General features: G+C 34.4%; 1 protein-coding gene across 1 annotated transcript; it reads right to left on the bottom strand.

Annotated features, from left to right (window-relative positions):
* Positions 1-306: 306 nt before the first annotated feature.
* LOC109802618 (transcription initiation factor TFIID subunit 12b) lies at positions 307-20,383 on the bottom strand. The gene is made up of 16 exons (XM_083074198.1): positions 20,076-20,383; positions 19,491-20,005; positions 18,831-18,917; positions 17,855-17,935; positions 17,295-17,397; positions 13,884-13,887; positions 12,802-12,977; positions 8,335-8,859; positions 6,369-6,587; positions 3,314-3,892; positions 3,157-3,231; positions 2,161-2,239; positions 1,461-1,525; positions 1,318-1,353; positions 975-1,212; positions 307-674 (listed from the first exon to the last, which is right to left on the bottom strand). The coding sequence occupies exons 1-15, from the start codon at positions 20,310-20,312 to the stop codon at positions 1,027-1,029; spliced, it is 2,967 nt and encodes a 988-aa protein (XP_082930324.1). The 5' UTR covers positions 20,313-20,383; the 3' UTR covers positions 307-674; positions 975-1,026.
* Positions 20,384-22,022: the final 1,639 nt, after the last annotated feature.

The following is a 22,022-nucleotide window of genomic DNA, read 5'->3' as shown; positions in this document are numbered from 1 at the left end:
TGCTAATATTTCTTTTCATTATACTGGTTAAATTTCAAAAAAAAAAAAAAAAAACAGTCTCCATATTGTTTGTTACCCTCGGCCTCAAGTCCACGCTGACCCACGACATTCAAAAAATGCGGGTTTCTACTGCTTGTTGATTGCTGATAGTCATGAAATTCATAAAATACTAAAAACCGTACCTCTCATATAGATTAAATAACAATTCACAAATATTACCAATCATTTTCCAGATTCGGTCGCTCGAAACAAAAGGAAACTAAGTAGAGCTAGTTTATCATTTGCCTACAACACAACCATAACAAATACTATAACTTCTCATCTACTATTTCGCTTCTGTTTAATAAATCGTTACATTAAAATCCAAAGCCCCGATTTACACTCGATACAAAATTGAAAAACTTTACACCAGTTTTGCCTAGTTGATCAGAAACAGAGAGCAAGTATCCAAGAAAGTATGTTTGGAGTACAAAAGTACTTGTAGACAGGCAATGGACATTAAAATTCCATAATTAGGCTTAAACAGTGAAATAAAATGACTATTGAGGGTTGGGGCAAATAACAAGAGATAGTCAATTACTGGGATCCTTTAACAACTAATTTTCATGTCTAAATACTAAGTAATTACAGTTCCCTTGCATGCTAATCAGTTTCAGCAACCAATCTCTTCAGACCTGAGACCATAAGAAAAAAGACAACTGGGTAAGAAAACTTACCAACCGCTCAAATAGTGACTGTTTACAGTTGCGAAGACACAAATTCAAGGAAAACAATGAAATTATTGAATATCAGTATAGATAAATAATAGAGGGAAAAAAAAGGGTAATAATAGATATTTTAGTGGGGTCTAAATATATACAATCGTAATAATTACACATTTTCGGACTAGATTGACCGATCAAGACGCAAAAGAGGGAAGGGAAACATGTTGAGCAAAACAACAAAGAATCATGATCCAAAAGAAGGCATCTTACCAGCATACAGGCAGTTAAACCTAGCAGCATGAAGACCAAAATCAAAGGTTCACTAAAACCTTGTCATCTGCTGTAGCATTTGAGAACCAGATGAATGAGAAACCATTTGCTCTGAACTCAAGGGTCTTACTATGTGGTGGGCTCCCACAGAAGTAGGATTAGAAATGCCCTGTCTACTCATTTCTTTGGAACTGTTAATACTAGACTCAGAGGGCGAGGATTCCATCAGTGTGCGAATCTGATCATTGAAAGATTAGCAAGCAAGAAAAAACATATCAATTATATTATTGTCCAATGGAAGAAGTACATAGATCAATCGTATAAAAGAATCCTCCAAACTCACCACATCTAGGCGTCTTTTGTGGAGTTCATTTAATTGCTGCACGTTTGAAGCATAGCATGTAAGAATCCAATTATTATAAGATTGATTCTTATTCAGGGAAAGGGGGACAGCAGGGGAAGAGAGAGAAATGCTTTATTGCTTACAGGTTTGCTCTGATACTTCTTCTCTTCACTTGAATATCCTGGAATAGTTAAATCCCAATTTTTCTCTGCACAGTAACACAGCAAAAAGATAAATCACCAAAGCTGTGATGTCAATTCTTTTATCAAATCAAATAATAATAATAATAATAATAAAATGTTTTCAATACAAGCATTCAAGTTTCAACCTCATTGAAGATATCAGGGAACTCCACGATCTTCAATTATTCATACAAGCTTCAAATATGTCCACTAAACTATGTTTAAAATGAAATTCTAAAGCTGGACTTGGCACTATTCAACATAATGTATAACTTATCTAGTCTTCCAGTAACCCAAAGAATAGGATTCAAAGTTCAAAAACATATATTAGACAAATATGTTCAAGAAAGAGACAGCAAGGTAACTCCCCCCACATCTATTTGCATGAGTCAACAATATTCAGATGAATAGAGCATATTTAACCACTTAGACAAAATCCACAAGGGGGTGCAACTCTTCATCACTTGAAAGCAATAAGATTCATATATGTAATTTTTTTTCCTTTATTAGCCAATTAAAGTAGCCAATATTACTCCAATAGTAAAATCTGTGAAAGAAGTTACAATTCATTAGACTAAATCACTTTGAAATATGCAACAGTTCTTTCTTCTTCTGGACGGGTGGGCCAGTGGACTAAAAATAAGCTACGAACCCAACATACCTAGGTGTAGCAATAAATCCTTGGACTCCAAAGTTGACGACTTTCTGTGTTTCGCCAAAATGCAACCATGTGTAGTTGTCTGCATATAAGAAAAAGATAAGTTTATACAGAAATACAAAACAATCTTAGCTAAAACACAAAATAATCAACAGAACATTTAGCATGAAAATTGAAAACAAAGAAATAGAATACAAGACATTTGCAAAGTAGGTATTGTCCAAGAAAACTACCCGTAACTGCCATTAAATAAAAAACAAGCACTCATTATATAAGAACTAATAGGCAAAATTCAAATTTTCTCACTTTTAAGTGACTTATTTACTATGCAGAAAACTAGGGGGTGGGGGGAATCCTGCATCATCATGACAAGCACAAAAAAGTGCTGAAGTAGTTATATACTTGTATTATTGTCTATCAACAACTCAAGCACATGAAGGAGCAGCAGTATATTTTTAGCCATTAAAAATAAAGCTAAAAAATTGTCAATTAGATTATCATGTCAAATAATCACTCAACCTAAAAGATTATACTGTAAAGTGAGGGACAGGTATGGATCTAACAGAACATATAACATCAACAATATCCAGAATCCAGAGTTAAGAAATTATTAATCCTTAAAACTGAAATCAATATGCATGCTTACAAGTCTTATCATAATAAAATCAATCCATTCAATTCAACCACTTCACTAATAATAAATTCCTTCATTTTGGGGAAAGCCTTTTTTCACATAGTGGTTCCTTGTCCTGATATTTAAAGTCAAGGGCCCATTCCCCTTTTGATCCCATTAGGTATCTCCCTAGTTACCAAAAGAAAAAAGTCCTTTAAACTATGAATTTCAGATATAGGATAAATTTGAATAAGTAATAAAGCAGAATCATTCGATGTGATATATTTTAAACAAGACATGTGACATGTGAGGCATATTATCACCTGTTTGGCATGCACATTTATCATGATTGGGAAAAAGAGATAAAACCATGTTAGAATTCTTACAGAATCAATGAAGTCATCAGCAAGCTCTAAAAGAAGATCTATAACTTCCGGATCCAACCTACCCTGTGGATCCACCTGTAGGATACAAGGTTACCATTCAGAACATAACCAATAAATAAAAATTTATAAAAAAAATGACAAAAAGTTCAAAGAAAACCTGTGCAACTAAGTCTTGTATCTTTCTCTTTCCAAGGACTTGGTTCGTCGCTTCAGTTCCTTGGCTAGAACTGCCACCTGGTGTAGTTGCGCCAGATGCAGTAGCATCTGGCTGTGATCCTGTTAGGCTAACTGACTTTTGGCCTGAAGGTCCAGGCATCCTTGGAGACTGCTGCTGTTGCTGTTGATGGACAGAAGCTTGCAGCTGAGATTGTTGTTGTGGCTGCTGTTGCATAAGTTGTTGTTGTTGCAGCTGCTGAGTCTGCTGCTGTTGTTGTTGTTGCTGCTGATGCAGCTGAGGCTGTCCCATCGATTTCTGTTGCTGCATCAGCTGGGACAATTGCTGCTGGTTCAGGGTTATAGGATTTTGTTGCAATTGATTAGAAGAAGCCAGCTGCTGCTGCCTCTGATGCTGTTGAAGACGCAATGGTGAGCCAGGGCCAGACATTGCTGGCATTTGTTTAATCCACTGCTGCTGCGTTAAAGAGTTATGAATCATCGCAGGTTGTCCATTCTGAGACAACCCAGACAACTGAGAATTCATAAAAGCAAGAGATGATGACCTTGGTAAACCTTGAACCTGTTGTCAACAGCATTGTTAATGTTCTAATATGCCACAGTTCATTTTGAAAATTCTTACATATTTACAGACACTTAAACTGAAGTAATTCTTGACATAACTCCACATAACAAATTCCAGTTACAGATGAAGTATATCAAACTTCATTTAATCTTTTCATTATTACCTAAAAAAATTGATCAATTCATTTATCCCAACCAAAATTCACAAGCAAAAAACTTGTTTCATGAAAGCTAAGTGACCCAACACATTTAACTTCTTCATGAGTGAAAATATTTTGTTTTTTCTTGACTTCATGAACCATCAATATATTTGGAAAATATAATTTTTTTACATGATCAACACTTATTAACCAATTCAAGTTGCCCTTCTAATTTCTAAAGGATTGAAACCAAGGTTATCAATAACAGATAACAGCCTATGGCGGTGATCCAAAAATCCGCCTTAAAACATGTGGGGGATGGCATGGCGGGGTATGGCGGACAAAAAAACTGATATATTGTATAAAAATATAAAATAAAAAAAAAAAAAAAAATAAAATTAACAACAGAGTTTGAGGATGCATGACTTTGATTTTGGGTGCTTAATAGGTTAATAAAGAAAACAGAGAACAGCAGAGGACCTAATTCTGAAAATCTAAAAAAACAACTAAATTCCAAAATTTGAGAAAACATAGAACAAAAACATTGATCAAATGAAGAACAAGAACAGTCCCACAGAGAATAAGAAAGGAAAAGAGACGAGGAACATATGAAGAAACGAAGAACAAACATAAAAGGAAAGAAATGGAAGGAAGGGAAAAAACAGGGGGGAAACTGTTATGGATTGCTGGAATTGTTTGCAGGAAAAACTTGTGGAGGCTCAGGTTGCTGGCGAGGGTGGTGGCCTGACAAGGCTCACTGAAGTTGTTTGGCCACAGCTTAGGAAGCTCACGGGAGAGAAAACAAGAGAAACCTAGGTTTCTCTCTTTGTTGACACTGATGAAAGACTAATAATAGAGGCAGTACATATAGGAAATGTTTGCAGTCTGGGAAAACCCTTAAAAAGAGTTTCTGAAAAAACAAAAAGCAAAAAAGTAGGGTGGAGGAAGTTCTGCCATGAGCATTGCAAACCATCACAAAGCCATGGTCATGAATGGGAAATAATGGATGGCAGAGGGATCCAAAAATACTATGATATACCTTTATGGCAGTGCCATAATGGTTATTTGATAACATCGATTGACACCAAAAATAAAAATAAAGTGCATGACATTACCACAAGCTTCGGTTCTTTTCTTTTTGCTTTTTTTTTCCCTTTTGTTAACAGATTTGGCTATAAATCAGTTTAAGTGTGAAACAGACCTAATCAACAATCCAACTTCTAGATATGGGCAAAAATGGGAAGAAAAAAGCATCACAGAGAGACTTAACGAATAAAACAAGAAAGGTATGGAAAGTGAATCAGAGAGTGAACACAAGACAAACCAGGCAGTTCAAGGATGAAACTGTCTACCCTGAATCAGATCTTAGGTAATCTATAAATGTGAAATGGACAAGAACAGTAATTTTGAAGATAGAAGGTGGTCTGGTAAAAGTAAGGTGAGAAAAGTTGTTTACTTTGTAGTGATTTTATAAAAATTTAAAAGGTTCTTTTTTGTAGTAATTACAAAAGGTACTTTTTTATTTTGAAAAATATATATAATTACAGCTTTTCCAGAAGCTACTCAACAATAAAAGAAAAATCTATTTTTTCTGATTTTTTTCATTTTCTTCAGAAACTTAAACAATAAACAAGCACACTAAAAATCTAAAAAATATGTTTTTCAAAATAAATGTGGTTTTTCATTGTGTGTGTGCGTGCGTGTGGGGGGGGGGGGGGGGTTGGGGGATGAAACAGTAGGCTCTAAAAGCAAACAGGACAGTACAAGATAAAATGGAAGGTGGCAAAATATTTGGTGGTTTACCAGTTTCAGTTTTATGGTTTATTTTGATAAAATAGCAAGTATCAAAAACTTTTATGGCATACATTCTCGTGACTTAAAAGCAAATGACAGGTGAATCCTGCAAGAGAGATAATTTAACATTTTATGGTATTAAGAATGTCTAACCTCTGTTGCTCTGCCCAAAATTATGAAACTAAATGAAGAAGAAAGGTAAGAATAGGATAAACATTCTACTTGGACATTGAATTACCACCTGTGAAACACTAATCCAAAACACAATGCATGCAGGAACAGTCCAAAATTAAAGCATCAAATTGGGGATTTGGGGTATGACCGACAATGTTAAAAAATAGAGAAGATATTTGGAAATCCAGGATGATGAACTTAAAAAAATTGTATCACATCTTCAAAAATCAAAAACACAGCAAACCTTGACCACATGTACATTTAGAATCTAAACTGTGTAAGAATATGACAAACTGAATATACAAAGATACATAAAGATCTTTTCCTAGTTCACTAAAATTATATCTAAATATATATAGATTATACCTGTGCAGTGTTAAGCGAACTTTGTTGTGATAGCTGCTGCCTTATTTGTCCCTGACTCATACGTAGCTGCGCATAAGCCATGGCTCCATTGGCTCGAAGTTGTGAGTTGAGATTTGGTGACCCCATCATGCCCATTGCTTGCATTCCTTGAAGTGATTGTCCAGCAGAATTACCTGAGGAGAATTGAGACGGCTGGACTAGTCCACCTTTCTGCCTTGGCTATACCAAATTGAAAATTAGTTCAGAATGAAATTGTTTTTTGATCATGGATGGCAAGAAATGCAGTGATATATCAACAATCAAAGGCATAGCCAAATTCAAGGTTGTCAAACCAATTCATATCATGAATCATCAAACTAATTTTCAATCATGAATTGTATCAAACCATAAGATTTATAGTTACAAATAAAATCATATAAAAGATTTATAGCACTCAATGTAACAATTTTAAACTAGAAAATGATTATAAGTCTCACAAAATAAAATCATAAACCATAACCAAGTGTGTGAAGTCACTATTTTAAAAAGAGTAAAAACAAAACAACAGAACAGTTAAATAGAATAAGTGAGTGATGGTACAAAGCCACTATTTCAGAAGAATGAAAATAAACCATTGGAACAATTAAATAGAGTGAATATAGTATGCACCTTTAGTTCCTTTTATTTTAACAATTTAAACTTATCTGACTTCTCTATTTCTTTGAAAGAAAAGTACAACAACAAAAGCCTTATCCCACCAGATGATGTTAGCTACATGAATTGCACAATGTCATTAGACTCTGTTAAAGACCAAATTTTCAAGGATATTGTTCACCACCCTGAGATCTCTCTTGAAAATTTCCTCTGATGTCCTTCTTGGTCTCCCTTTACCCCTTTTGACAAGGCTAAAATCATGCTATCTACCCTTCTTGCCAATGCTTCCAATGGAAATGATAAAGGAAAAAGTAAAAAGTAAAAAGGAATTCTGTGATCCGCATCTGAAACATGAGATTGTACTGATAGTCTGATTCATCCATGTATCACAAGATTCAAAATTATCTTCAACTAATCACAAGATATGAATTGCTGGCTAGTCATATTTGTATAGAATCACACAATTCAAAATGAAAATCACAAACTAGCCATACACAAAAGGTCAAAAACAATAACAAATCATATTTATAACCAACACACTTGTAACATAATCCAGCAATAACACTGCTCCGTATTATCAGGCAGCAAAAATTAGCATTATTCCAAAACAGAAACACTATTGCCCGGGAAAGATTTAATACAAAACCTATCACAAATACCTAATAACCAACCAACCACCCTCGTAAAAAGAAAAACCACAGTTGAAAAAATACTTACATAAAATAACTCAATCATTCCATTCAAATTTCAATCCTCTCTAATTCACAAAATAACAGACCAACACAACTTCTATCAAGTAACAATCAATCATGTAAAATTTGTGCCACTCTTTCATTAACAAGACCATGGCCCTGTTCGGATTAACTTTTCGAAAAGCATTCATAGGAGAACCAAGATATTTATGAACCTAATCTTTTAGCCAAGCAAGATTGTAGATGTTCTTTAAAAGTTAAATGCAAAAGTTAACTTTAACTTGTGAGAAAATTTCAATTCATTTTACCCTCTTTTTTATATATAACAAACTTCCAAGAAATTTATCCAAACAGGACCTGTATCCAAATCGCAAAGGTGTATGCAATTTAGCATTTTCAATTAAGATAGTATCTTTAAAAGTTAAGTGCCTGAGTTAATTTAAACTTATAAGAGAAACTCAACTTATTTTACTTTCTTCTTCTTTTTTTTTTACATTCTTTTTCTTTTATTATACATATAGAGAGAGACTTGCAAGAAGTTTATCTAAACAGACCAAAGATGCGATTAGCATTTGATTCCAATCACTATGAAACACCAAACACAAAACAACGAGCGTAGAGAAAACGAAGTGGAATTATACCGAGGACAGCAAGTTAAACTGCGTTCCAGCAGCGGACAGCATGGGGAAGTGCCCGCTCTGCCCCATGAGCGCCGACCGGGACAAGTTCGACCCGCCCAACTGCTGCTGCGCGCCGGCGGCGGCGCCTCCCGCGGCGGCGAAATTCATCTGTCCGCCGTACAAACCGGCCTGCTGGCGCATGACGCCGAACTGCTGCTGCTGCTGTTGTTGTTGCTGCTGCTGCTGCTGCTGGGGCTGAATTTGATTGAGGCGCGACATGGAAGGGGATCGCTGAAGCGTCTGCTGAAGTTGGAAATTGGAAATAGGGTTCATGGCCTGCGACACCAAAGGTTGTTGCTGCTGTTGCTGTTGCTGTTGCTGCTGCTGTTGTTCTTGTTGCTGCTGCGATTGGGGGAGGGGTGGGAGCGAGGGCGATGAGGGGATTGTAGGGTTGGAGGAGGGTGCGGGGTTTTGAGGGTCCATGGGCGAGGGTTTCGGAGAGGCTGATGCGGTTTCCGCCATTGTGATTGATTCAATCTCTCTCTGCTATGCTATGCTATGCTATGCTATGCTATGATGCGCATGGTTGTTTGTGATTCAACGAGCGAGCTGAGTTGAATTGAATTGAATTCAAGGAAGCTCGAAGCGGAGACTCAATCTCGCTCCTACACGTCACGTCACCGCTCCGATGCCTTCTTGCTTTCTTGCTAATGCCACTTGTTTTTTTTCCCAAATTCAACTCGCAAATCTCTTTTTTAAATTTAAATACGGGAATCAGGCCCAATTTTTAACTTATCGAAATTCATATTTTTCTTTATTTTTCTTACCATATTCGTCAAATCATTTTTTATATAATTTTATTCTGATTTTTTTCTTCAAATTTTATGTCTAAATGTTGATGCAAAATTATATAATTTATAACTACAATTAATATTTATGTAAATTAAAATAATCATCTGTTTTTTAAACACTCTATTCGTCTTATTCTTTTATTTAAAATTATTTATTTATTACAAATATTAATTATACGATGATATTGAATTAAAAATATTTATGTATTATAAATTATAGTTACATAAAATAAATAATTAGCTTATTTATTAGACAAATTAAAATTTTAGTTATAATAAAAGGAACATTTATTTTATATCTAATTTTTACCTATAATTTATAGCGATAATAATAAAGAGATTGATTCCATTTTTGTCGGACTATACATTCTTTAACTCTTTGCTAAATTATCTATTATTTTACCTTTTAACTATTCTTTAACTTATTTCTTTTATTTTGTTTTTATTTTTAAAAGAAATAAAAGAAATGCAAAATGTTTCTTTTTTCCTAATTTGATATAAGTCATTTTTCAAACCTAATTTAGCTTTTCAAAAGTCTATCTTAACAATAACAATTTGTTTAAAAAAATATATTATATAGTAAAAATATATTAAATCTATTATTTGTCTATTTAAATTAATAAAATGTAATATCAAATAATTTTAAATTTTTTAAAATTTTACAACCTTGATTTATACATTAAAAACTTTAAATTTAACAATTGAATCATTAAAATTTGATGTAAAACATAAATTATTGAATTGAATAAATTTAAACTTACTCCTAAATAAGTAGATCCATCATATTATATATATATATATATATATATATATATATATATATATATATAACTTATTTAGGATATATGTTAATAGGGTTAAGCCTTTAAATCAATAAATATATAACATTAAAACATTACGACCAATTTTAATATAATAATTATTATTATATAAAAAAATAAGTTAGAATTACACTGCCAAAAAATTAAGTTAGGATTATATTATGTGTATTTGCTTAAACAAGTTGATATGATAGATCTAAGTGACATTTCTAACGATTTATAACGATTTAAAGGTTAACCTTTTAAATAAATAGACTTTAGCTGTATAGGATTACTTTTAGCTAATTAATAGACATAATTTGACTGACTTAAGTTTAGGTCTAATGTAAGTAAAGTTATAGGTTCACAACGAGTAACTTCATATATTTTCATTGCTATAATTAATTAATTAAAAACATAAAAGATTATATTGTACAACAATACCTATTTTATATTTAATTTAAAATAATTATAAACTAAGATAACCCTCCTTATCTATACTAATCGATAAACTAAAAATAAAATAGGCTAAATACCTATTTTGCTTTTTTATAATCTTTTTTTGTTTCAATGTAGTCCCGTTTTTATTTTTGGTCTCAATTTGGTCCCAAACTAATTAATTGGTTTCAATTTGGTCCCTAATAAATTAATTGGTTTTAATGTGGGACTTCTGTCCAAATTTCTTTAATGGAGTTAACTATTGGTCACGTGGATGCTACCTAGATGCATAGGTAGATGCCACGTGGATGAAATTTTTTTTGAAAACACCTGGAACTAGAATGGCCCGTTCTGAAACCAAAACGGGTCGTTCTAGATGCGCTTTTGGTGTGTTAATTTTGCATCAGAAACAGGTTGTTCCAAATGCAAAATTTACACACCAAGAGTGCACTAGAACGATCCGTTCTGAAACCAGAACGGACCGTTCTGATTTCAGAACGGGCCGTTCTGAAATCAGAACGGCCCGTTCCAAAACTGAGAATAGAATATTATTTATTAATTTTATTAAAAAATGTAATAATTTTGAAAAATATTTTTTTATGATAAAAATTTTAAAATTACTTATTTTTATAAAATACAATTACCTTATAAATAGAGTAATAACTTTTTCTTTTTCTCTTTCTATCTGAAGAAATATTTAAGTGTCACTTTATAATTTTTTGTAACTTATTTAAAATTAGAGGAATAAAATGATAAAAATTAATAGGATAAACATAATAAAATTATTAATTTATTTTCTTTTAGTGTCCTCTAAATTTTTACATTCATTTAAAATAAAAAAATTTATATGTTAATTTAAATTAATTTCACGAAGTATTATATGATTTTTTATTTTTTAAAATTTTTTATAAATTTGATCTATATATGAAAAACTTTTTAATTTAACAATTAAATTCTTAAAAATTTGATATAGAACATTAATTATTAAATAGAATAAATCTATCAAGACTTACTATTGAAGTAAGTAAATTTTTTCTTCATTAAAAATGAAAATAATTTTACCACAAAATAAAAAATAATTAAACAATAAAATAAAATATATAAAAAATATTAATATATTTATTATATTAGATATAACAACATAATTAAAATATAATTAATAATGTCATTTCATCATTTACTGTATATTGTCATTTCATTTACAATATAGTGTCATTTCATCCTTTACTGTATAGTGTCAATTTGGTAGTAAGTGGTTCATCCTTTAGTGATACATTACATTGTCCTTAATAATACATTGGATAGCCTAACTGTTTAGCAATTGAAGTTATTAATTTCCATTGACAATATTACCAAATTCAGTGTTTGAAATACTTTGTACCTTAGGTCTTTTTCCTTCCATGATTCACAACCGTGAACTATAATCATTGATCGTTTATGTTTAGCAATCTAGAACCAGAACGACCCGTTCTGAAACCAGAACGAGCCGTTCTGGTTGCACTTTTAGTGTGTTAATTTTGCACCTGGAACGGGCCGTTCCGAATGCAAAATTAACACACCAAAAGTACAATCAGAACGGCCCATTCAGGTTTCAGAACAAGTCGTTCTGGTTCCAGGTATTTTCAAAAAATTGGCATCCATGTGACATCTACGTGGCATCCACCTATGCATCCACGTGACATTCACCTATGCAACAGTTAACTCCGTTAAAAAAATTTGGAAAGAAGTCTCACATTGAAACCAATTAATTTATTAGAGACTAAATTGAAATCAATTAATTAGTTTGGGACCAAAATAAGACCAAAAATAAAAGTGGGACTACATTGAAACAAAAAAAAGATTATAAAGGACCAAAATAGCCAATAAAATATGTGCTTTACCGCGGAATCCCTCGTAAATCGTAATGCATCATATCCTTCATTGCAAGTATTCCATTATTGAAAATACACCCTAACATTGGCCAAGAAACTACGGAAAGTTGAAAACTCGTTTGAACGGAAAATATACTAATTTAATTTGATATAAATTAATAGAATACGTGTGTCACAAAATGAAGAAGGTCCAATGTGGGAATAAGTATGTTCAAAAATTATCTCCCTCTCAAGAATTAGAACTTAAATTTGTTGAACAAGAGTATAGAGAGCAATGATCCCCGCTCTGTCATCTATCATGAGATAGATTCAGTGCATCTTGAGATAGAGTCAAGTTTACCACAGCAGAACTTTTGGATTCAAAATTGGTAGGGTCGGTGATAATGAAAAATAATGTGATTGCAGCTTTCCCAACTATCCTTTTCTTTCTTTTCTGCTAATCTTCCTTAGTGACCTTTTTTTCTTGTCTGGGAGGGATTATCATTTATCAGCATTCAGTACTATTCCCTGCTATCCTTTTAAACAAACCAGACAAAACAAAAACAATATAGAAATATAGACAAGAAGAATATGAGATTCCCTAGCTAGAGAACAATAGCTTATGTTCACTGCTCTTCCTTCCTTTTGGAAAGTGGCAATCACAAATCCAGGGTCATCTCTTGCATTCCATGACATTGCTGGAACAGTAATCTCACGAGTTCTATCTGTTGAATATGGTGTGGCAAATTTAGTCCCACATCGAATAAGTTTTTTTTGATGTGGCCAAATTAGTCCCACATTGGATAGGTTTGGGAATGTGTAGTGCCTTAGGTTCTATATATAGAAACCCTTCCCTTCACTTTGAAATCATCCCAACTACAAGTTCATTTGTAACTTCTAAGGCTTGTAGTTTTCTCTTCTCTCTCTATTGTAATATTTCTTAGTGAAATATATTTGGTAGTGTCCGAGGAAGTAGGCATAATTGGCTGAACCTCGTTAAATTCTTGGTGTTCTTTCTTTCTTGTTTTGCTTTTGGTTTAAAATTTGCTAGACGTTTCCGCAACAATTGGTATCAAGAGCCAGGTTATTTTAAGGAAAAAACACTATGCTCTGTGCGCTGTAGGTATTCTATAGTCGGCACATCAGAAAATTTTTCCTTAATCCTGGATTTTTTATTATTTGACATTTAGCAAATTTTAAACCTCTGTTCAAATTGAGCTGAGATGGCAAACGAAGAAAATCCACTTAGAATTACATCATCAACTTTGAATGCTTCTTCAAGCATTTTGCAAAGAGCTGTTGGTGGGAATCCAAGGTTGATGGTAGAGATTTTCGATGGCAGCGGTCATTTCGGCATGTGGCAAAGTGAGGTTCTAGATGCTCTTTTTCAGCAAGGTCTAGACATTACAATTGAAGGAAAGAAACCAGAAAGTATGGGAGAGGAAGATTGGAAGACCCTCAATCGATTGGCATGTGGTACAATAAGGTCATGCTTATCAAGAGAGCAGAAGTATGCATTCTGCAAAGAGACCTCTGCTAGTAAGTTGATGATGGAGTTGGAGGAAAAGTTCTTGAAGAAAAGCAGTCAGAATAAACTTCACATGAAGAAAAGGCTGTTTCGGTTCACTTACATTCCTGGTGCCACAATGAATGATCACATCACTAGTTTTAATCAGCTTGTTGCTGATTTGTTAAACCTGGACGTGACTTTTGAAGATGAGGATCTTGCCCTAATGTTGTTGGGATCACTTCCTGAAGAGTTTGAGTTTCTGGAAACAACTCTACTCCATGGGAAGGTTGCTGTGTCTCTAAATGAAGTTTGTGGAGCCCTATACAGCTATGAACTGAGGAGAAAAGACAAAAAAGATAGCTCAGAGAAGGCTAATGAAGCTTTGGTTGCAAGAGGACGTCCGGTGATCCAGGCGAAAGGAAAGAAGAAGCGATCGAAGTCGAAGGCTAAAGTTGGGAAAGATGAGTGTGCCTTTTGTCGAGAAAAGGGGCATTGGAAGAAAGATTGTCCTAAACTAAAAAACAAAGGTCAATCTAAGACTGTTGCAGATTCAAATGTAGCTGAGTATGTTGATGACTCAGATTATTCACTTGCTGTCTCTGGTTCAACCAGCTCTTCTAGTGCTTGGATTCTTGATTCGGGATGCAGCAATCATATGTGTCCTAATCGAGAATGGTTCTATGATTTCAGAGAACTAGAAGAAGGAGTTGTTTATACAGCAAATGATGTTCCTCTTACCACACATGGGATTGGTTCTATTCGATTGAAGAATCGTGATGGAGCAATCAGAACTTTGAAGGATGTTCGTTTTGTCCCGAGTTTATCAAGAAATCTCATTTCTGTGGGAGCCTTAGAAGAGAAGGGTTTCATGGTGCACGCAGAAGGTGGAGTAATGAAGATAATCTCTGGAGCTCTGGTGGTAATGAAAGGAGTTCGGAAAAATAATAGGTTGTACTATTACCAAGGTACTACTATTATTGGAACTGCAGCAGTGGCATCCAGTGACGAGAAGGAGTTGGAGTCGGCCAAGTTATGGCATATGCGGCTGGGACACGCTGGTGAAAGATCCTTGAATTTACTCATGAAACAAGGATTGTTGAAAAATATTCAGGCTTGCAAATTGGACTTTTGTGAGCATTGTGTCAAAGGGAAGAAGACAAGGGTGAAATTTGGAACAGCTATCCATGATACTAAAGGTATTTTGGATTATGTTCATTCTGATGTGTGGGGACCTTCAAAAACAGCATCATTGGCAGGAAACCACTACTATGTCACCTTTGTTGATGATTTTTCCCGGAGAATTTGGGTGTATGCAATAAAGACTAAGGATGAGGTGCTTGGAATTTTCCTTAAATGGAAAAAGAGGATGGAAACCCAAACTGGGCGAAAGATCAAGCATTTTCGAACAGACAATGGTGGGGAGTACACGAGTGATCCATTTAAGAAGGCTTGCGAAGAAAGCGGCATTGTCAGACACTTCACAGTCAAGCACACACCACAACAAAATGGAGTGGCAGAACGCATGAATCGAACATTGCTGGAGAAAGTTCGGTGTATGTTGTCCAATGCTGGATTGGGCAAACAGTTTTGGGCTGAAGCTGTTTTATATGCGAGTCATCTTATCAATCGCCTACCATCAAGTGCAATTGGTGGCAAAACACCACTAGAGAAATGGTTCGGAAAACCTGCTACAGATTATGATTCCTTACATGTATTTGGCTGCACTGCTTATTATCATGTTAAGGAGTCAAAATTGGATCCTCGTGCAAAGAAAGCAATTTTCATGGGGATTGCATCTGGTGTAAAAGGATATCGTCTTTGGTGCCTAGAGACCAAGAAGACAATCATTAGCAGGGATGTCACCTTTGATGAATCTACCATGTTGGGAAAGGTGACAACAGAACAAAAGAAGAATGGTACTCCAAAACAGGTGGAGTTTGAAAGGAAGATTGTTTTTCCAGCAAATGATGAAGAAAAAACTCCTATGGTAGATGAGGAGTCAGATGAAGAAGAGGTTCATATCCAAGAACCTCCACAGCAACTTGAATCAATTGCATTAAGAAAGCCAAAGAGGACAACCATAATGCCTGCTCGTTATGTTGATATGGTGTCCTATGCATCTCCAGTTGCAAGTGATGATATTCCTACCACTTATATTGAAGCAGTCAAAGGTTCAGAAGAAGATAAGTGGAGAAGTGCCATGTCCGAAGAAATGGAGTCCCTTAGAAGGAACCAGACTTGGAAGTTAGCAAATCTTCCAAAGGGAAAGAAAGCAATTGGGTGCAAATGGGTATATGCAAAGAAAGATGGATTTCCTGACAAGTCAGAAGTGCGCTACAAAGCAAGGTTAGTAGCCAAAGGTTATGCTCAGAAGGAAGGAATTGACTACAATGAGGTGTTTTCTCCAGTTGTAAAACACTCTTCCATCCGTGTTCTGTTGGCTTTGGTGGCACAATTGGATATGGAACTGGTTCAAATGGATGTAAAGACGGCATTTTTACATGGAGACTTGGAGGAGGAAATCTATATGACTCAGCCTGAAGGGTTCAAGGTTGCTGGAAAAGAAAATATGTTTTGTAAACTTGAAAAATCGTTGTACGGATTGAAGCAATCACCAAGACAATGGTACAAACGATTTGACAAGTTTATGTTGAGGCAAAAGTACACAAGGAGCAAGTACGATCACTGTGTGTATTTGCGCAAGCTGCATGATGGATCTTTTATATATCTTCTTCTTTATGTTGATGATATGTTGATTGCTTCCAAGAACAAAGAGGAAATTGAGAAGTTAAAAACTCAATTAAATGGTAAATTTGAAATGAAGGATCTTGGTGAAGCAAAGAAGATTCTTGGCATGGAGATAAGTAGAGACAGAAAATTGGGAAGACTTTGTTTAACTCAGAAAGAGTATTTGAAAAGGGTACTAAAACGTTTTGGCATATCTGATGAATCCAAACCTGTTAGTACACCACTTGCTTCTCATTTTAAACTCAGTGCAAATTTATCTCCAAGAGATGCAGCAGAGAAAGCCTACATGTCTAAAGTTCCATATGCTAGCGCTGTTGGAAGCTTAATGTATGCTATGGTGTGTACAAGGCCTGACATTTCTTATGCAGTAGGGGTTGTGAGCAGGTACATGCATAATCCAGGAAAAGAGCATTGTCAAGCTGTGAAATGGATTCTACGGTACATTCTGAACACTGTAGATGTTGGTTTGGTATTTCAGCAGGAACAAGATGGTCAAAATGTGGTTGGATATTGTGATTCCAACTATGCTGGAGATCTGGATAATCGTCGATCAACTACTGGCTATGTTTTTACTTTGGCAAAAGCACCGGTATGTTGGAGGTCTACTTTACAGTCAACTGTAGCTTTGTCTACAACAGAGGCAGAGTATATGGCTTTGACAGAGGCTGTGAAGGAAGCAATTTGGCTTCAAGGGTTGCTTGGTGAATTAGGAATTCTACAAAAGCATGTGAAGGTGCATTGTGATAGTCAAAGTGCAATCATGTTGGCAAAGAATCAAACTTACCATGCAAGGACGAAGCATATTGATGTTCGTTACCACTTCATAAGAGAGATTATCGAAGAAGGTGGAGTGGCTATCCAGAAGATAAAGACCACAGAGAATCCAGCTGATATATTGACAAAGGTAGTAGATTCAATCAAGTTCCAACACTGTTTGGACTTGATTAATATTATCAAAATTTGAAGACTGCATTGGTAGACACTATCAAAGATGAGAGATTTGAAAATATGAAATTTGCCAAGGTGGAGATTTGTTGAATATGGTGTGGCAAATTTAGTCCCACATCGAATAAGTTTTTTTTGATGTGGCCAAATTAGTCCCACATTGGATAGGTTTGGGAATGTGTAGTGCCTTAGGTTCTATATATAGAAACCCTTCCCTTCACTTTGAAATCATCCCAACTACAAGTTCATTTGTAACTTCTAAGGCTTGTAGTTTTCTCTTCTCTCTCTATTGTAATATTTCTTAGTGAAATATATTTGGTAGTGTCCGAGGAAGTAGGCATAATTGGCTGAACCTCGTTAAATTCTTGGTGTTCTTTCTTTCTTGTTTTGCTTTTGGTTTAAAATTTGCTAGACGTTTCCGCAACACTATCCCGATGAACATAATCAGAAAATTCACAACTGTGAGCGCTAAAAATAATCCTGCAGACAAAGGGCAAAGGCATGTCAGAGGATGATTTGCTCCTTCTTTTTGTTCCATTTTTAATCTATTCCCCAGTTATGAAACTAAATTTTACTATCATGAAAAATAAGGCAACAATTAGAAAAAGTGAGAGAACTCAACATTTAAACACCATCCCAATTGTCCAATACTTCAGAAGGAAAGCAACATATATCATATGTGGACATTTATCAATCTTAACATTCAAAGTGAAATAGAAACTGAATCAACTCTCATGCACAAGACCAAATAATCGAACATAATTTTAAAAATCATTCTCACTAAACCAGATTATATCTTTTGACAACAATTGAATAAAGTCAAATATTAACATGTAACCGTGCAAAGCTGCTCACATTCACGAGATGCAGTATTAAAAATGAAACTAAAGTATTAACATGCAATTGTGGAAGTAGTTCATATTCACAAGATGCAGTAAAAAGTATTATTTTAAGGAAACTTAAGCATGCAGACTAAACGGCAAAACAAAGGCCAAACCAATAATCCAACAAACATTTTTGGGGGGTTATTTGGGAGCAGGGGATCAAATTTATAAAAATAAAACTTAAAAGAAAAAGAAAAAAAAAACGTTTGAAGCTGAGGGTGACACCCAATCTCTACAGAATTATGGTTTACCAAACAAAGGAAAATCTGTTTTATTGATAGATTATTGAAGGCCAAGGTTCATAATATCGGTTACAAAGCCTAGGACCAACATCACTTCACCTCAAGCTTAAGGGAAGAAAGCATAATTATTCCCAGGAGCATCCAAGTCAGCATACCAACTACAGATAAATTCTAGCATGAAGGATAACATTTCTAAACACACACGTGTACTTGTCATATAAACTCACAATCAAATAAGAACTTGATTACCTTGGCTTCAGAGCTTGTAAAATGTATTCAGAAGCATTCAGAGGCAGGGTATGAAGTACATCATACGGGCCACCCCCATCAACCTCCCTAATTCCAAAAAAAAAAAAAATTAATTATGACAAAGTTTAACAAAAACAAGTACCAACTATTGCCTACAAACTAAACAATATAAAACTATCAACATAACATGAACACAACCACACAAAATTCCTAAATTTCTAGAATACTATTTTCACTCTCCAAAACTCATTAACCTACATTATGTTTAACGCAAACCATTATTATGCAGATTTTTAATGTGATACTCCAACTCCGATAAGAGAATAACACCAAAAATACTTAAGGAATTATATCAAACCTTTTTCCTATAAATAAATATACCAAAAAATTCAGAGAAAATAGTCTATGCACATACTACCATTCGATCAAAAATAATTATGTATAAAAAGTTTGTTGAATTTTACAATAATTATCCTAAAAGTGGTATCTACCATAATTCCGAACAAGTACACTGACCATACATAAAAATTAAACTCGATAATTAATCTCGGGAAGCACGAATAAAATCACTCATACGCGAGCAAGAAAACTTTTTTTATTTTAAAAAAAAATACATGAAGCAATTCATACAAGGATGTCCACTATTGACTAAGCACTAACCTGTTTTGTGGCAGCACATTTAACCCTTGAGTCAAAGACTTGGAAGATCTCTGAAAATCAGCATAGTCATCATTCCTGGTTCGGTCCAAAGGGAAGTGCAGCAGAACCACAGGCCCCGACCCAAACTCATTGGAACCATTCACCCTAAGCTCCACACTCTCCCTCTCTACCACCCTCTCAACCTCAAAACGCAACCCGCAATTCCCGCAAAGCAGGGCCACAGCATTGAGCGTCACGAAACTCACGTTGCCCATCTCAAACGCGGCGCAGCCGGCGGAGTCCAGCCCCGGCAACTTGCTCGCAAGCCAAGAAACTCTCTCGGCGTCGAGGTCGCGGCACTCGCCGACGTCCCTGTCGCCGAGAACGGCGTGGAAGGGAAGCCCAACGAAGGGGCCCAACACGCGGTAGAACTGACGCAGCACGGACACCCACTTGGGCCTGGTGAGCCCGGAGCCCCGCGCGGAGACGTCGCCCAGCACCAGAAGAAGATCGGGCCGCAGAGTCTCGAACGATTTCTGTTGGCGAAATTAAAAATAAATAAATAAATAAATGGGGTTTATTTTATAAGTGGGTTAGGGTTAGTACCCGGAAGAATTTGGACATGTAGTAGTGACGGAAGAGGTGGTTGAGGAGAGAGGAATCGGAAGCGGGGAGGAGAAGATCGGCGACGATCATGACGTTGAGGTTGTTGGTGTGCTGGTGTGGGTGGCGATGCAGGGGATTGGCAGTGGTGCAAGAGGGAGTTGAGGCCCACTCCTCGAAAAGGAGGAGAAAGGCGATTGCGAGAAGTGACGCGGAAAACACTCTGAAACCAAACGCCATTGCTGCTTCCGCCTCCCATTCTTCTCACTTTCTGCGCCGCTCTTTCCTTTTTACTACTACTGCTACCAATTTCCCGTTACTCGAGTCGAGGATAAATAATTAAATACTCAAACTCTATTTATTCATCGTGTTACTGTCCTAACTCCTAAGATCTATCTTGAAATATAATTCCTTTAATTTTTAGATATTATATGAATTATATTTATATATAAAATGTATATAATTTTTTATTTTAATAAATACTGATTTATTACTTTACTATTATAAAAAAAAATTAATATAAAAATTGACATGACGATGGAATAATAAATTTTTAAAAAATGTTAGTGAAATTTAAGGAAAAAAGAAAAAAAAATAGTTTTTAATTTATAAGGATGAGTTGTTTAATCTTTTAAGTATATAATATTAAGAATGAATTGATATAATGACATGTGTAATTATATTACATGAGCTATTATGGATTTATATGATGTAAGATATAAATGATGATTGAGTACGAGATATGTGTCATGAGCACAAGAATTCACCTTCAAGCCATGAGTAAAGTCTTTAAGCCTTGAGTTATGAAGTACTAGGCACCACATGTATAAAATTTTAGAGTAGTTCAATTTATTTCAACATAAATGTGGAATGTGAGTGTATGTAATGTTATTGTTGTGATGTTATTATTTTAAATGTTAATGTTGAGTTGTTTGTGAATTAATACCTTATTATATATCTATATGTAAACATATTAGAGTGATGTATTTCTCACTTTTTATTAAGTGTTTTTTAGGAGTGATCATCGTGACGATACGTGAGAGATGAGACATGAGCCTTAAATAAAGTTATGTTGTGTATGATATAATGTGACACTAGAAACTTAGATTATAACATTTGTTTATTTGAGTTTCTTTACTATTTTAATGTTGACACTAGTATGCATGGTAGAGAGTGTCACAATAAAAAATATATATATATTTGCTTGTAAATATATTAATCGGTAATTTTCTCTTTTACCTTTATTTTAATATGAATATATTAATGAGTCATCTTATTTTCTATAAACATAATTTCATTTATTAGACAACTAACACTATAAGTCATATTTATTGGTTGAAAAAATTGTTTTTTGACTTTTGAATATTGTCATTAAATATAACTATCACTTAGACTATTTAGTTCTATGAATATTTTTTGAATGGAATTTTAAATTATGATATTATTAATTACAACTAGCCAAATTAACTACTTTCATTAATTTTTGATGAATTAAATAGTTGCTTCTTATACAAAAGAACGAGTGTAATATTACAAAACTTATTATTTTACACAACAACTGTTATTTAATAAAAGGAATTTTAAAATTACTCTTGCTAGCATTCTTTTATGTTATAAATGAAGCATAATAGTGATATAGTTAGGGATGGTAATGGGGCCCATGGGGGCGGGTAATAGTAAACCCGACCCCGCCCCGCTAAATGAAAATTGGTCTCATACCCACCCCATATCCGCGCGGGTATCTATTAAGCGAGTATCCATGAATTTCTTAAATATACACGGATATCCATGGATATTTATAAAAATTTTAAGAAATTAAAAAAATTATATTACAAATAATTTTAAGTTTATATTTTAATGTCATTGAAATATTAAAAATAAAAATTCAATGTTAATTTTGAACTTTTATTTAACGTTAATTTTGTTGAAATAATAATAAAAATTCAAGAT

This window comes from Cajanus cajan, chromosome 5 (assembly GCF_000230855.2).
Source record: "Cajanus cajan strain Asha chromosome 5, NIPB_CcT2T_4, whole genome shotgun sequence".
NCBI classification, from domain to species: Eukaryota; Viridiplantae; Streptophyta; class Magnoliopsida; order Fabales; family Fabaceae; genus Cajanus; species Cajanus cajan.
This window is presented reverse-complemented; position numbering and strand designations above follow the sequence as displayed.